The sequence below is a fragment of the Mytilus edulis genome, chromosome 4 (genome assembly GCF_963676685.1).
Source record: "Mytilus edulis chromosome 4, xbMytEdul2.2, whole genome shotgun sequence".
Classification (NCBI taxonomy): Eukaryota; Metazoa; Mollusca; class Bivalvia; order Mytilida; family Mytilidae; genus Mytilus; species Mytilus edulis.
In genome coordinates, this window is record NC_092347.1 from 45,306,910 (window position 1) to 45,324,282 (window position 17,373).

General features: G+C 31.2%; 1 protein-coding gene across 1 annotated transcript; it reads right to left on the reverse strand.

Moving 5' to 3' along the window:
• Positions 1-6,567: 6,567 nt before the first annotated feature.
• LOC139519765 (metalloproteinase inhibitor 3-like) lies at positions 6,568-12,910 on the reverse strand. Its single transcript, XM_071312017.1, has 6 exons — positions 12,808-12,910; positions 11,851-11,971; positions 10,960-11,087; positions 10,194-10,305; positions 8,135-8,257; positions 6,568-6,770 (listed from the first exon to the last, which is right to left on the reverse strand). Exons 2-5 carry the CDS (start codon positions 11,960-11,962, stop codon positions 8,148-8,150), a joined length of 462 nt encoding a protein of 153 aa, XP_071168118.1. The 5' UTR covers positions 11,963-11,971; positions 12,808-12,910; the 3' UTR covers positions 6,568-6,770; positions 8,135-8,147.
• Between the last annotated feature and the right edge of the window lie 4,463 nt (positions 12,911-17,373).

Sequence of the window (17,373 nt, forward strand, 5' to 3'; positions counted from 1 at the left end):
CATTTAGTTTTTTGTTGTATTGCTGTAAAATTTAAGAATTAAAGTAATCTTGGTATAAAAAGCTAGAATTTGCAATTCGGACAAAATAGAGATAGTACACTTTAATTTTTTTAATAACTTTTTCAAATCAACTTGGATTTTCATCAAACTATGCAGCTATCTTAAATATATATCAAGCTTACTGAATCCCATTTCATTTAGTTTTTTGTTGTATTGCTGTAAAATTTAAGAATTAAAGTAATCTTGGTATAAAAAGCTAGGATTTGCAATTCGGACAAAATAGAGATAGTACACTTTAATTTTTTTAATAACTTTTTCAAATCAACTTGGATTTGCATCAAACTATGCAGCTATCTTACATATATATCAAGCTTACTGAATCCCATTTCATTTAGTTTTTTGTTGTATTGCTGTAAAATTTAAGAATTAAAGTAATCTTGGTAAAAAAAAGCTAGGATTTGCAATTCGGACAAAATAGAGATAGTACACTTTAATTTGTTTTTATAACTTTTTCAAATCAACTTGGATTTTCATCAAACTATGCAGCTATCTTAAATGTATACTAAGCTTACTAAATCCCAGGTCATTTTGTTTTTTGTTGTATTGCTGTCAAATTTAAGAATTAAATTAATCTAGGTAAAAAAAGCTAGAATTTGCAGTTCGAACAAAATAGAGATAGTACACTTTAATTTTTTTTTATAACTTTTTCAAATCAACTTGGATTTTATTAAAACTATATAGCTACCTTGGTGATCTTACTAAATCCCGGGTTGTTAAAAAGTTTTAAAATATTTTTTTGTCAAATTTAATGACATGACACTATACATGATTTAATTACATCAGTACACGCGAGTTTTACAGGTAAAAAGAAAGCCCTAACTTTTCTTAAACTCGTGTATTACTTATCTAGTGAATTAAAAGCCCTGCGATTTAGATTTAACAGGATGTTGCAACTTTGAATAAATGTTATTTAGAATTTAAAACTCTCTGGTAGATGTGATCTTTTTAATAAGTTTTGCCCCAAGCAGAAGGTATTGCTTTATAAATCACCACAAATCAGAAGAACTATTTTAATAATTTCTAATGTTTCATCCCTTTTTGATATATTTATATATTGTATATCAAAAGGAATAAAACATTAAAGGAATTATATTAATATTTTATATATACTTTTTCCCAAATTATGAGAAAAGATATATTTCTAATATCGTAGCTTTTTGACCTAGGTTAATTAAATTCTTAAATTTGACAGAAATATACCAAACAAAATAACAACCTATCATGATTCAGTAAGATCAATATATTGCAAAGATATTTGTAGAGTTTGATGAAAATCTAAGTTGATTTGAAAAAGTTATGAAAAAAATTAAAGTGTACCATCTCTATTTTGTCAAAACTGCAAATCGTAGCTTTTTTTTTTACCTAGATTAAATTAATTCTTAAATTTGACAGCAATACAACAAACTTTATAACAACCTGGGATTCAGTAAGAAGAATACATCACCAAAGTAGCTATATAGTTTCAATAAAATCCAAGTTGAATTTAAAAAGTTATAAAAAAAATGAAAGTGTACTATCTCTATTTTGTTCGGACTGCAAATTCTAGCTTTTTTGACCTAGATTAATTTAATTCTTAAATTTGACAGCAATACAACAAAAAACAAAATGACCTGGGATTTAGTAAGCTTAGTATACATTTAAGATAGCTGCATAGTTTGATGCAAATCCAAGTTGATTTGAAAAAGTTATTAAAGTGTACTATCTCTATTTTGTCCGAATTGCAAATCCTAGCTTTTTATACCAGGATTACTTTAATTCTTAAATTTTACAGCAATACAACAAAAAACTAAATGAAATGGGATTCAGTAAGCTTGATATATATGTAAGATAGCTGCATAGTTTGATGAAAATCCAAGTTGATTTGAAAAAGTTATTAAAAAAAATTAAAGTGTACTATCTCTATTTTGTCCGAATTGCAAATTCTAACTTTTTTTACCAAAATTACTTTAATTCTTAAATTTTACAGCAATACAACAAAAAACTAAATGAGATGGGATTCAGTAAGCTTGATATATATCTAAGATATCTGCATAGTTTGATGAAAATCCAAGTTGATTTGAAAAAGTTATAAAAAAAATTAAAGATGCCTATCTGAATTTTTCTATAATAATTTTTTTTTTACATATTGTAAAATTTAATTTTTTCATTTCACAGCTATAAATCAAACTACCTAATAAGCTTGAATTTTGTAAGATCAATATTTAATTTAGTTAGATGGGCTGATTTACACCAGTCAAAACTAAATTTGAAGGTCAAGACTAGTCGAGACAGGTCGAGACTGGCTGAGACTGAGTCGAGACAGGTCGAGACTAGTCAAGACAGGTCGAGCCTTGGTCAAGACCATTTCAGACTACACAAAGATCATCAAGTACTGAATCAGACTAATTAAGTAAAGTCGAGACCTAGTCGAGTACACTTAAGTACAGTTAAGTACAGTCGAGACAATGTCGAGACTAGTCGAGTAAAATGTGTGCTCGATTTTACTGGTCGAGCACAAAAACTGGTCAATTCAGACTCTGAGGAGTTTGTAGTGTGACCGAATAACACATTAACTTACGAATGCGCGTAGTGCGTGCGTTAATTATCAGTTTTGATCGGTGATGAGAAACCATGCCATATTTTGATCATACAATTGAGAATGGAAATGGGGAATGTGTCAAAGAGACAACAACCCGACCATAGAACAGACAACAGCAGAAGGTCACCAATAAGTCTTCAATGCAGCGAAAAATTCCCGCACCAGGAGGCGTCCTTCAGCTGGCCCCTAAACAAAATATATACTATGTATGTGATGTCCGTGAATGACAAGATAACAGGGTAAATTATCAGCATACATTCAGTTAAAATAGTGCGTTAAAATGGCATATTTTAATTTCACTTGTTACCAAAAAAATTAGAGTATATTGGAAAACGACAGAAATATTGCCTTCCAACATGCCACTGACAGACATCACAAGTATTGTTGAAAAGGTTCTTAACTTGCAGAGAAAGGGGCACCCTCCCTGAAGCAGTTATTGAATTTTTAATTTTCACATTCTGACAGGACGTTGCTACGTACTTTCACATCCGGAACAGCCAAACGGACTGTCATTTGGATTAAAGACCTAAATTGCGCTAAATTTTTTATTGAGTGACGATATTTTAATGGATACGAATTTGAGTTCAAGAAAACGGCACTCTTTAACAACTAGACATGTTTTCCAGTACATGTTCATTTATTTGTCTTGTAAAAAAATTATCTTTATATTTAAGTGTATTCCATTATTGGTAGTATCCATTTGTGCGTGGCATTGTACTTATGCATCCCTCTAATGTAGTGTTTTGCTGTGGTCATTTTTTTTTATTCGTCTCTTTCTTTTGGTATTTGTGCCTCTGTGTATGACATTTATTCGACTGTCATACAAGTGAGAGGTTTAGCTAGCTATAAACCTAGGTTTAATCCTCAATTTTCTACATCAGGAAGTGCCTGTACTAATGCCGGCGTCACACATTTGCGTATAGAATGTGTGCACCAAACGTACGGAGAAAATTGACAAAGAAGGTATACGTTAGTTGCACGCCAGAGGAACGCTAAGCAATCGTTAAACGCGCGCTACATTAGTTTGAAGTACGTCGAAATACAAAGGTATTCGCTTGGTGAACGCTACGACTCGTAGAAATTTTTATGCTGCTTAACAAAATTTATCCACCTCAAGCGTGTGTCTAGCGTATACCTGTACTCTACACGCACGTTATACATACGCTTCAAGCGCGTTTAACACGCTACAGATAAGTTTGAGACACGTTTAAGGCACGTTGTATACGCTTCAAAATCGTTCAACTTTAACTAAAACGTATGCGGGTGTGTTTGTAACAAACAACCATTAATAGAACGTCTAAGAAACGACCGGGACGCGTCTCAAATACGTTCAAGAAACTCTTTTCCTTCGTAGCGTGCATTCCATCTACGTTAGACAAACGCAAGGCATACGCAAACATACGTTTCTTGAACGCCCGATAAACGCTTATGTACGCTTCTCGTACGCCAAAAACACGCTTAAAGCTCGTTCTGCACACATTACAGATATGATTGACAGGTTGAATGCATCCAAAATTACTAGCGTATTGGCAGCGTACATGATTTTTTAACACGCCCGGCGTACGTAGGAGCTATACGCTGATATGTGACGCCGGTCTAAGATAGGAATATGACAGTTGTCACTGGGGGAAAGCGGCTGTTCGTCACTGCCGTTACGTACGGCCCAATATTGCAGATGTTATTCCATTCGTTTGAGGTGTTTGAGCTTTTGATTTTGCCATCTGATAAGGGACTGCCCGTAATGAATTTTCCTTTTCTTGTTATTTGATATTTTTATAAGTGATGCATATGGATTGACACGTTTCTGCGTGTTACATAAATATGCTTAATTTCGCATAAATATTACATACAGTTTTTTTCATTTAAGAAACATTGTGTAAAATGAAAAAAAGGTATATGCTCGTAAATGTGTGTATACCAGACACATACATAGACTAATTGTATTATATGTCTTTGTGCATACATAGGATATACGTGTAAATTACCGAGAATTAAAAATCTGCCTCAGCTTTGTTTCTTGTAATGACATTTTTTTCACATGTAAATAGGGTCGATCCCTTTTCAGAAGTTTTCTTGTTCGGAACTAAACACATTTATTTAAAAAAAACCGTTGTTGGCATGACACGGGTTATGTTATTCTCATATATTTTATGAAAGTATGATACTAAACCCCTAACGGGAGGGATTGTGCCTGATATTCATATGATGAAGACATAATCTTTTAATCAGTTTAATTGAGGTCTGCAGCTGGTATGTCACTTAACTGCTAGTAGTCTGTTGTTATTTTTGTATTATTGTCATTTTATTTATTTTCTTTTGTTACATCTACTGACATCGGACTCAGACTTCTCTTGAACTGAGTTTTAATGTGCGTATTGTTATGCTATTACTTTTCTACATTGGCTAGAAGTATAGGGGGAGGGTTGAGATCTCATAAATATGTTTAACCCCGCCGCAATGTTGCGCCTGTCCCAAGTCAGGAGCCTCTGGCCTTTGTTAGTCTTGTATGATTTTTAATTTTAGTTTCTTGTGTATAATTCGGAGTTTAGTATGACGTCCAATCACTGTACTAGTATACATATTTTTCAAGGTGCCAGCTGAAGGACGCCTACGGGTGCGGGAGTTTCTCGCTCCATTGAAGACCCATTGGTGGCCTTCGGCTGTTGTCTGCTCTATGGTTGGGTTGTTGTCGCTTTGACACATTCCCCATTTCCTTTCTCAATTTGTGTTTGTTTGTAGAAAAATTGATCTGATTGATTAGTTTTTATTTAGTTGAAGTCTAGTTGTAAATATACGATGCACATTCAGAAAGATTAAATCTAATACATAAGATGCACTAGTAGGGTCAATCACAGTCTCGTGAAAAGACAGAAAGAAGATGGAAAGTATCAAAAATTACAGCTTGCAAGAATAAAGTTGATCAAAGACCAATTATGTAAAGTGAACGTAAGAGCTCCTCTCTCGCTCCCGGTATAAAAATGGTAAAATCGAGAATGAATACCCACTTTGAGTCACATATGTATCAATTCAACACTGTAATTAGATCTTTTGAATATTGTTTTTATTGGTATAAATATTGATTTCGTTATCAGTATATAATAACCATACTGAATATTATTGTTATACAAATATGCACTTTCACGGTACTACAATCTGTCGATACCTAAATTTTTACATTTCACAAGGTCATGTATTTCTCTACATTTTAATGGCGTCTATACGCTACATCGATTTTACATTTTAGTCTTCGATACATGATTTTCTTTATTAGTTGTTAATGACTTTGAATAAGCGGTCAGTAACTGCGAGTACATTCAGATATGGACTTTGTGTCTTTTTTGTTGTAAGGGATGTATAAATGCCCGTCCAAGACTACTTTGTGTTTTTGTGAGCTTAAATCTGATGAGTTAAGCCCTTTACCGCTGATTTTTTGATAGATTGTTCTTATGTTGTACTGTTAAAACAATGTCACTGTTTATGGGGCGCCTTTTAACATGTTTAAACCTGCCACCACATTCTGTATGCGTCTGTCCGACGCCAGGGTAGCGTGTAGTTCAGTGGTCCATGTCTGTCATATTTTGGGGGTAAATTGTTTTGGTATAATTTGGCCGTTATTTTTCTCAATTGACCTCTACCATATCTTTAATGTCGTGGCCTTTTAAAGTCGACTGTACCATGTGTACGGAATAGGATTTTCTCATTTTTGAAAGTCAATCGGTTGCCTTCAATTGCTTACATCCACGTCATTTGAACTTTGGTGGATAGTTGTCTCATGGGCATCATACTACATCTCCTTATTCTTATATTGAAATAAAAAATATACACCACTGGGGTGATAAGAAAATTAAAAACAAATTGCAAACAACAACGAAGGCAACTCAAGAAATCAATTATGTTATAAGACATGTTCTTTATTTTTTCTCTAGTTCTAAAAAAATACAATATTTATTTTTAAATTCAACAATTGTATATAACTTCAAGTATATAGACAAATTTATCTTTTCGTATACGTCTCATTCACATTTACAATTTTCTTATTCTTTACTGCGTTTGCATGTCAGTTGACAACCAGTTTTGTATTCAAAAATGTACATAGATGACACGTTAATTCTTTGTTATTAGGACGTACTTTCTGTAAATATCATGAGAAATATTATATTTTAGATTAGTTTATGTAAATATAAATATAATCTTATGCTGAAATAAATATATAAGAAATGAGAATACTGTTAGATAAAAACAAAACATTAACGGATAGTGTAAGTGATAACAGAAACAAACCTTTTTTGAAACAGAAAATGATGAAATATTTACATTTTTAATCAGTATAACAATTTGTAAAGAAAATTCAAGGGTCTGAGCAGAAAATTGAGGAACCAGGGGTCTGTCAAAGAACGTCTCGTCCTTTTTATGTACAAAAGTTTATCGGAAGATACCAAGACCTTGTTGATTAATATTCTGTATCAACTGCACAAATAATACATGATGGTCTTGAAGTGTAAAACTGAGGTGTTGACGTTGTTTATCATCTATATAAAATAATGTTTTATAGTATTCTTCTTTTTGTCTTTGTGAATATTACTTTTACTGTTTATTCAATTTTTTGTAATGTCCATCTATCGTGGCTCGGTACTTGTACATTCCGTCATTGTGTTGTTTTGCTATGGTGAATTTTGTATTCCTGTCTTTCGTTTTTGCTGGCGTGCTGTGTCTGTATGCCTTTTTGTGTTTCTTTGTTGACATATTTGTTTTCATAGTGATTAAGATTATAACACATTTGTTTTTATAGTGATTAAGTTTATAAAACAATGTTGACTGCTGTACCCCTATTTTTGTCGGTCTGTTTTGTTCACACACCTTTGTCAATATAATGGAACTTTATGCGATTGTCGTAAAATTGAGAGGTTTAGCTAACTAAAAAACCAGGTTTAATCCACCATTTTCTACATAAGAAAATGCATGTATCCATTCGTTTGATGTGTTTGAGTTTTTGATTTTGCCATTTGATTAGGGACTTTCCGTTTTGAATTTTCCTTTAAATTTGGTATTTTTGTTATCCCCCTCCCCTACATCACTTGTATAAGTTTTGTTATTTATAAAATGAGCTTTATTTCTGAGTGATGATTTTCTTGTTTGAATATAAATTGCGATCAACGAAATACGTTTATTATAAAATTAAAAAATAATTGGACGATTATTTGTATTTGAGATCAGTTTTACAGTTAGTTATAAGTTCAGTTATATCAAATTTATTTGCATAATGAATGGAATTCTTTGGATTTTATCAAGTTTAGACTCTGCCAATTCATAATTTGTATGTTTGCAAAGGTAAATATTCATATTGAATTTGAGATCAATATTTTCAATACACATGTATTCTTCTTTTTAATTCGAAAACCCCTGGTAAGTAATTAAATAAATTACTGTTTTTGAAATTTTCAGTTGTTATATCCTACAGCGATATTTGACGAATAGGTTTAATTACTTGCGACTTACTAAAATAAATTTATTAGCAAGAGTAGTCTCCTCTCAAGCCTTTTAACTGCAAAGGTGTATACCCATTTCGTTCCTCGTGGGAACACGAACCAAACGTTATCTGACCATCCTTATTTACTCCGCCTGAAACATAAAAACAAAAGTACCTACAAAAACAGATTTAAACAACATGTGAAATTTGAACCATAAAAATTGTTCTGAACAAAATAGGTTTGGGTAAAAGTATCTGCATGTCATTTAAATGTTAAACCGGATAGCGTATAAAATAATTGTATTGTGGTTTCGCCCGGTGTTAACATTTTAACGATAATTGAAATTATGGCATTATTTATCTAAAGTACGCCAGATTACACTAATCTAGTCGAAAATACATGTCTTATAATGTAATACGACATCAGCCCGTTTAGTTTACATATGGCTTATCTGTGACACCAGAATTTAAACAATTTAAATATAGTATAAATTGAACAAGTGGAGAGAACTCAAAACGTTCTGCACGAACGTTCCAGGGCCATCTGTTCTGTAGGGTAGCGTTTCAAATGTAATAAATATCTTATTTGAGGAAATTTTTTTTATTGAAATAACAGCTTGAATGATTTTGCGTGTCCGCACAGAAATGATAACTACCAAGGTTGTGAGACCTTGATGGGCAAAAATTTCACCAACTGTAAAAGAAAAGAGGGACGAAAGATACCAAAGGGACAGTCAAACTCATAAATCTAAAACAAACTGACAACGCCATGGCTAAAAATGAAAAAGACAAACAGAAAAACAATAGTACACATGACACAACATAGAAAACTAAAGAATAAACAACACGAACCCCACCAAAAAATAGGGGTGATCTCAGGTGCTCCGGAAGGGTAAGCAGATCCTGCTCCACATGCGGCACCCGTCGTGTTGCTTATGTGATTACAAATCCGGTAAATAGTCTAATTCGGTAGGTCAAATTCATGAAAGGGAAGGGGATTGTAGTTACGACGTGAGGAACATATCCGATATCATTTGTGAAATGGTTATTCCATAACGGTCAACCAACTCGTGATGGCGTCCGTAAAATTTACGAAGGGATGATTTCAACTTCACCATTTGGAACTCTTGATTTAATAGCTTCCTTGTGAGCAGTAACCCTCTATCAAGAAAATCATGATAGGAAATGCAAGCACGGGAATATCGTATCAATTGAGAGATATATACCCCGTATGCAGGTGCTGCTGGAATGTTGCTACTTAGAAATGGAAAGTTCACAATTGGAAAGCTGTAACATTCACCTAGTCGTTGTAACCCTTATCAAAAACACAAGGCCTATATAATGATATGAAGGATAAGTGTTTTGTTTACATACGACTCCTCAGTAGTGCCAGAATCAAAACAGTATGAAAGCCCAATCAATGGCGAAGTCTAGTATAGTTAATTTCAATTTTTTTAAATCCCGCCTCTCATAATTCTTTTTGGAATGGCATTAATGTTGTATATTATTATATGTATTCGTGAGGATGTTATGTTTTGTAATATTAATGGTTGGACGTAAATAAACTATTTGTATTATTGTATTGTATTGTATAGTTTCATATCTTATATGTCAGATACCGAAAATTACAACATTTATTTCGTGCGTCCAATGCGGTTTTCTGGATCTTTCGTAATCAGGAATGCTTAAACTCAAACATGTGAAGGCAAATGATTTACAAGACATTAACACGCGAAGAGCTACATTGTATATGACCAAAAATTAAGGACCCAAAGAATTGCAAAATTCAGCTTATGTCAGCTTTGCCTGAGGGAGTTCAAGCCCTAGTTTCTATAATGTAAACCTGTCAAGTTGTGTCAAAAATGTTTTAAAAAACCAGATTTTAAGCGATTTAATTTTCTTACAGTTGTATTATCGACAATCCAGATAAAATAAAAAGAAATATATATATAAACAGTAACAGGAGAAACGAATTTTCATTCGCAATTTTATTTTATTTACGCATATTGCTTCTGGATAGTGATACAAGATGTACAACAGTGCAAATTATATAATTGATATTTAAACCAGTACATATAAATATACAACCTATAATTATTTGTTCGGTATCTAATTCCAAATATCCACCACACAGTGACCCCATAGCATCAGTAACAGCTTGGATAACATCTCCTGGTTTCACTTGAACGTTGTCAGGTGCCTTTTACAAGAAAAAAAACCGGTCAATTAAATTATATCAACATAGTTTTAAAAAACTTTATTCTTTTATTATGTTTAAGCACAAGTGTTTCATTTTCATTTCTTATTTTTTTTCGGGAACACCAATTTTTTGTAGTGTATGAAACAATTCTGTAGTCAAATTGTATATGTGTGTCTTTGCTCCGAGCAGTATATATTAAGAAAAATGAAATAATTTGCATTTTGTCATTGCGATTTCGTTGCGTTTTCCTTACTACATCTAATATAAACTACGGATATGTGGTATTAATGCCAACAAGACAAATATCCAAGAGAGTCCTAAAGAAGTTGATTTAATTCTATAAAGATCTCCGTATGGCTTTTAACAATGAACAAACTGATACAGTATGATAAACTATAAGTCAAATTCAAGCAAAAAACGAACGACCTGATCAGTTGTAAATGACCTGACTAATCTGATTTGTAAAAGGCAGAAAAAAACTATTGACATAAGACATGTAAGACAAAAGAATAAATACACAAGGTGCCAATCTCAATTTATTTCAAATGTAAATTAATCTGTTACATATGCCATATGCCCCTAGAAGGTGCAGAATTGTTCGATTTATGTGTTAACATGAACGCCCTTTCTGAAATGACAGGTTTATGAACTAACCTTAAACACTTCTATTACATTGACGTCAAATATTCTCTTGACATTCCGATACCTGAAGTCGCTCCTGTACAAATCGCCTTCATCAATAGGGGGATTGAGTTCCTCCTTCACAGGTTTCCCCTTTATAACTAAATTAAGAAGGAAAATATAAGCAACAAAAAGATTAGCTTGGCAAAAATCAAATGAGAAGAACATCCGATAAAAAATATTTTCTTTGGTTATCATCATTTTCTCATTTATTTTACATAAATTAACTACAAACAAGTACCCGTTCAATCTTAAATGTAATATTTTTTTGAAAATATCAAATATGAACTTGATTTTATACAGAGAAAAATATAATATTCCATGAGAAAATGAGGCACCCAAACGAGTCAAGTCAAATGATCTAAATATGAAGATCACGGCTGGGCAGTCAACTAAGGATTGAAGACATACACTTATGTGTTATATAAAAGATATGTCATGTACCTTTATTTTGTCATAAATTCAGGGGATTTTTTTTTAATTTTAAAGATAACTTCTTTATCCATAATAGTAGTCATTTTCGAATTTACCATAATAACATTGTAGAACCGTATGACAGATTTTCTCTATTTAATAATGCTGCAGTTGTAGTTTATTCTTATATATATATTTAAAACCTTTTAAAACATAACACTTGCGTTCTCTGAAAAACTAGCTGAAAGACGACAAGAAACAATTAGATGTAATTCAAAATCGTTCTTTCACAATTTGCGTCATCATTTATTTGTATTGCAAATCTTTTTCAATTATATTTCGGATACCCAGTTATTTCTAGTATGCTTAATTCACAATTACCCGTTTTATCATTTCACACTTTCTATACAGTGTTACTGTTTATACCGTGAATCAAATGAAATACTTTACCAAAACTGCTTCTACAAAAAGCCACATGTAGAGGCCTTTGCGGGAAACATGTGCAACCAAAACATCCGTTCTCCGTTAGAAACAACACCAACAAAAGAGTAATAAACCACATCGTCAGTGTCTGAAAAAAATTCCTATTATTTCAGGTCAGGAGTCTATAATGGTAATATTCCATTAGAACTTTAAAAAAAAACATCAGTCCCTTAGTGAAAAAAACTATGAAGCACCTGAGATCATCCCCAGTTGCTGGTGGGATTCTTGTTGCTCAGTCTTAGTTTTCTATGTTGTGTTTTGTGTGCTGTCGTTTGTTTGTCTGTTTATTTTCGACTTATAAGTTTGAATGTCCCTAAGGTATATTTTGCCTCTCTTTTAAAGTATAGCTATAAACAATTTAAACGCTGAATACAATAATGTTCCCACTTTGATCTATAAGTGTATATACAGCGTGGTTAAACTTGTTAGTTTTTTTTTATATCAACCCTCACAATGTAATGCCGATCAATGTGGATACCAATTTTCATGGATTAAAAGAACATTGTTTTATCATGGATATTTGACTTTCTAGTTTTGTCAAAGTCTGCATACAATCCTTCTGAAAATGCATTTCGTTGATCATAAACGGGTTCAGTACATTCCGTATGGAATTTACTGGCCCGGATTATATCGTATTCGGTTACCTGTACATGGGACTAATGCATTTATCTATTAGTCCGAGCTAGCGCACTGTGTAACTAATAGTATCAAAAACCATAGAGTAAAAACGCTGATGTCGATATTGGTATAAGAGAAAACAATAGTACAAATACAAGCATAGCAATAACGTACATTATCATATTGGTTAACATGTGAAAAAAATCTGATAATTTAATTCTGATGACGACATGATACATACAATGTGTGTTGTCAGAAAATTTCAATAAGAAATAAAAAAAAAAAGAATTAAATACAAACACTTACTTTTTTTGATTGACTAAAAGCGAACAGCTTACACTGCGTTTGCACATTTTGTTTATATAGTGTCACAAGTTGTCCCGAACATTGCCAGTAGAGATTTCCTTTGTTTTAGACTATGTACATGCGATATATGTTAAATATCATTATGCAAACGACGGCAAGCTGTTCCTTATGTTTATAGATATTATATTAATCATTTTCATTTAACATTTACTAAAAAAATCCGTGTCGGGAGGCAAGATTATAACCGTTATAATGTCAACAATTTTATATATTAGAATTTGTCTGAGGGTTAATTTCCACTATGAAATAACCCTACGGTTCGTAATGCCACTAATGTTGCTACTCTGTTATTCCCTTGATATATCGTACAACTCTAGCATGTAACTAATCATTCCGTAATATAAATCTAAAATAACATATATATAACCGGAAGAAAAGTGACTTTAGGAACTTTTACAATAATTCGCAAAGTGTTTTATATGAACTCTCGTTTTGAATTGAATATTTATATGAACTCTCGTTTTAATTTGAATATTTATATGAACTCTCGTTTTGATTTGAATATTTATATGAACACCCATTTTATAATGAATATTTCCCTTTTTAGTTTTAAGTTGAATATTTCTTGTTTTAAATGTTTCTTAATTCTTAAATATTTTATATTCAAATAAATGAGTCTTATTTCAAATGTCCAAAGAGATTATAGATTTACTATTTTACAACTTAATCCGATGGCTTTCAAAAGTGCGAGATAATACATGTATCTAACACTCGATCTACAAAAGCAACTATCACTATTTTAAGTTAAGCCGGAGGACAATAATCCTTTTCTAATTACATACTTAGACAATAATAGTGCATTGACTTGACATATCAACGATATAAGGATGAGGCTTAGAAACGGGAAAATGCGAGGCTGTGCCGAGCATTTTCCCCGTTTCGGGCCGAATCCTTATATTGTTGATATGTCAAGTCAATGCACTATTATTGTCTTTATACTGCAATCTAAAAAACCACATTTTCAATTGTTGTTTAGTGTGTTAATGTTATTTATTTGATTTAAATATTGGGAAAAATCTCCCTTTAAAAAGGCCTCATATCACACAGGCGGAGAAATATACAACACGATGAAATGTACATCATTACCTGTTGAAAACCGCAATCAATGGTGAACGAATTCGTTTGTTTACAGACTAAAATATCAACAATAAACATAAAACACAATGATTTATAGGTTGCAAACAAAAAATATTTATAAGTGAAATATGTTTTCCCAAAAATTGTAAAAGAAACAAGTTTGAGTCGTTAAACGCATCGTTGTTTACATTGGAAACAACAGGTTGAAGAGGTCGTATGAATAATTAAATATAATTTCGACAATTTCTATTTAAATATTCATGAGGAAAAGTGATATCAGGTCAGTGACTGTATATGACATAGAAATATACGGTCAACGCATTTTGACTGCTCTATTAGAACGAGTGCAGTATAAATAAGATTAAACAATGACATTTATATTTTATGAGAACTTTTTATAATGTTTTAATACCCATTATCTTTGACTTGATATATATGTTTTGTAAACGGTTGCTGAGGCAGTCTTCCCCTAGCTTTCAAGCTGTAAACTTGTGTTAATCAATTTGTATATATTGTAAACGGTTTTGTGTTTAAAGCAGCCAAAGTGTCAATTATAGACCTAGAGACTTTAATGTAACCCGTGCCGAAGTTCACGGACTAAGACCAGAAATTCACGGGGTTATATATATATAAATGAATTAGCTTGCATTTTAACAAAACTGAAACAATAGAGCTAGCCACAAGAACAAAAATTTACCAACAATGTTTTTTTTTTTATCATCCCTGTCCATTTCTATTCCACTTCATAACATTTTAAAAACAAAACATTACAATCGGATTACTTCCCCCCTTCTATCATAAAAGTGAAAAATCTAATTGTTTTAATGAAAAAAGACAAATTTATAATATACTATTGAAAGACTATTGTGAAGAAAAGGGTTTTAACTTGACTAGATATAACATGCATTTTTCAAATATGTATAATGGGATTCATTTGAATGTATCAGGTATAAAACACTTTGTAAGATGCATGAAAGAGGTTATGAACACAATTTTAGGTATAGTGCATGTAGATAAAACAGATACAATTCAATTCAATTCAAATCTTTATTGCCAAAAAACTACATATTTTTAGTATGTGACACAACACAACAAAATGAGAATAAAAAATACCAACAAGATCATTAATATACACAATAAAAGTAAATACTTTAAGAGCCCCCTGTCCTCCGTTCAATAGACTGTTTTAAAAAGGGTCCTAGCTTATTTACCTGAATGTGTGAAATTGGGATGAGTATAATGTTATTTTATCTATATATGTCATTTAAATTTATAAAGTGGATATTCTCATTTATCAAAAAATAAAAAATAAACTTTTCTATTACTATGGTTTCTATTACAATATAAAAAGAATTGAATTTCATCTTCAATTTGTTAACAGTTTTTGCATAACCGTTCTTCTCTGCGTATTTTAAGGTATCTTCCCTTTTCTATTAATAAATTATTATCACTTAAATTTTGTTATCAGTTTTCTGAATTCAAGTTATGAGCAAGTTAAATATTTGTCTTCTGAATTATTTATTTTTACATGTTTATAAATAGTGAGTTTGCTCTTATCTTTTATATCTGATAGTTTATCATTTACTAGTTTTTCATAAACATGCTTCAGTTTTAATTTTATTTGTTCTCTTATATTTTTAGTTATCTTTTGTGAGGAATATGTTTTCAAAGTGTCAAATACCATACCAGTTTCTTCTACTATATGTTTACATATGAGAACCAAGGATAAATTCCTGCCGAGTCTAAGTTTTGAGACAAAATAAAGGATTCTTTTAAGAGAGGATTAATTTCATCAGAATATAATCTATTAATACGATACAATATAGATTAAAATTTAATATTAAGTTCCAGAGGAAGTCTTCTCAGATCAGCTCTTGCACCTAAATTTGATGAAGTTTTCCTTATACCAAGTGTACAAAACTGTAGGTGTATAACTTTTCTATAGGTGTTTTATCAATGAAATAAAATGGGTCCAATTGTATTCCAGAGTTATTTGCTCTTTTTTTGGCCCTAAAATATGTTATATAGAAGTCTAAAAATGTTACTTCTGAATTATATAAAGCTATAGGTTTAACTAATGAATCAAAGAGATTATTTGCAACTTTAACTGGTATATTATGCAATGGACAAGTATATGACTTCATCGCAAAGAGAACTTTTTTAGCTTTTTTTGTTAGATCTATAGTACTGTGCGAAAGATTTCCATTATTTTTAATCAACATTCCTAAAAATTTATACTCATTTGTTTCTGATATTGGAATATCTTTGTATGTTGCAAATGAGTCAGCTGTTTTGGAACAGTTTTGTTTTAAAATCATAGTTTTAGTTTAATTTACATTTTAATTGCTAATTATCACAAAAAACACTTAAATTGTTTAAACTATTTTGTAATCCCTCTTTAGTTTAAGATATTAAAAGAAAATCATCTGCATATATGAATGCATTTATTAATTAAAGATTTTAATACAAAAATGCTGTCAAAAGTCCGATGGGTTTTCTCGAAAACCAAACTGATTTTCACTGAGTTGCCCATCTATTATTTTATTCAATCTGTTATTTAAAATTGCATTGCATTACAATATTTTGGTCAACACAAATTTGGTTATAACGATACTAGACTATCAGAGATCAACAAAGCTCAGGATATTAGAACATTTAATATTGTTGTACATAATATTACGTTTACCAGAGCTGTACTGTGCTGTGAATTTTGCTTAATATACGAAAGCTATCTTGGACAGCTATATTGGACACGACTTGAAAAGAAAAAAACAATTTTGATAAGATTTTTTTTTATAAATTGTAATAAAAAAGAAAATGTAGAAAATGTAGATACTAGAAAAATTTATAATATATTAATTCAGAAGGAAATTAAAATACCGGTTGGTTTTTACAAATGGAAGACAATGCTTAACCTTGAATACATAAAGAGTCTTTCATGTAATATCCCACCGTAGTCTTAAATCGGTCATTTTATTTGTTCGTTCGGTATTTGTGTTTGAACTTATCACACGAGAAAACTACGCATTGACGTCACTACAAAATTAGTGCAGAATACGTTTTTTCTACTCTTTTGAGTAAAGGACAAGTGCAAACAATTGCAAACGAATAAATTAGATCGCTGATACAATTCAAATAATAATAAAAAAATAAGGAATGAATAATTAAGGTAAAAAGTTAATAAATAAATAAGTTTTTACTATGGTAAAAGTATAAAACCGCTGTGAAATGTTAATTAATTTTTAGAAAAACATCAACTACGAAAAAAAAATTACGTCATATTATACACAGGTAAATGAAATTATTTGTTGTTAAGTATACTACTTCTGTGTGTATAATCTTCCGTTTAGGAATACCAATAAATTTCTTGTATATTAATAAAACTAATCTAAAACTTGGTACATATTGGGTGAATATCAACAACAAAAC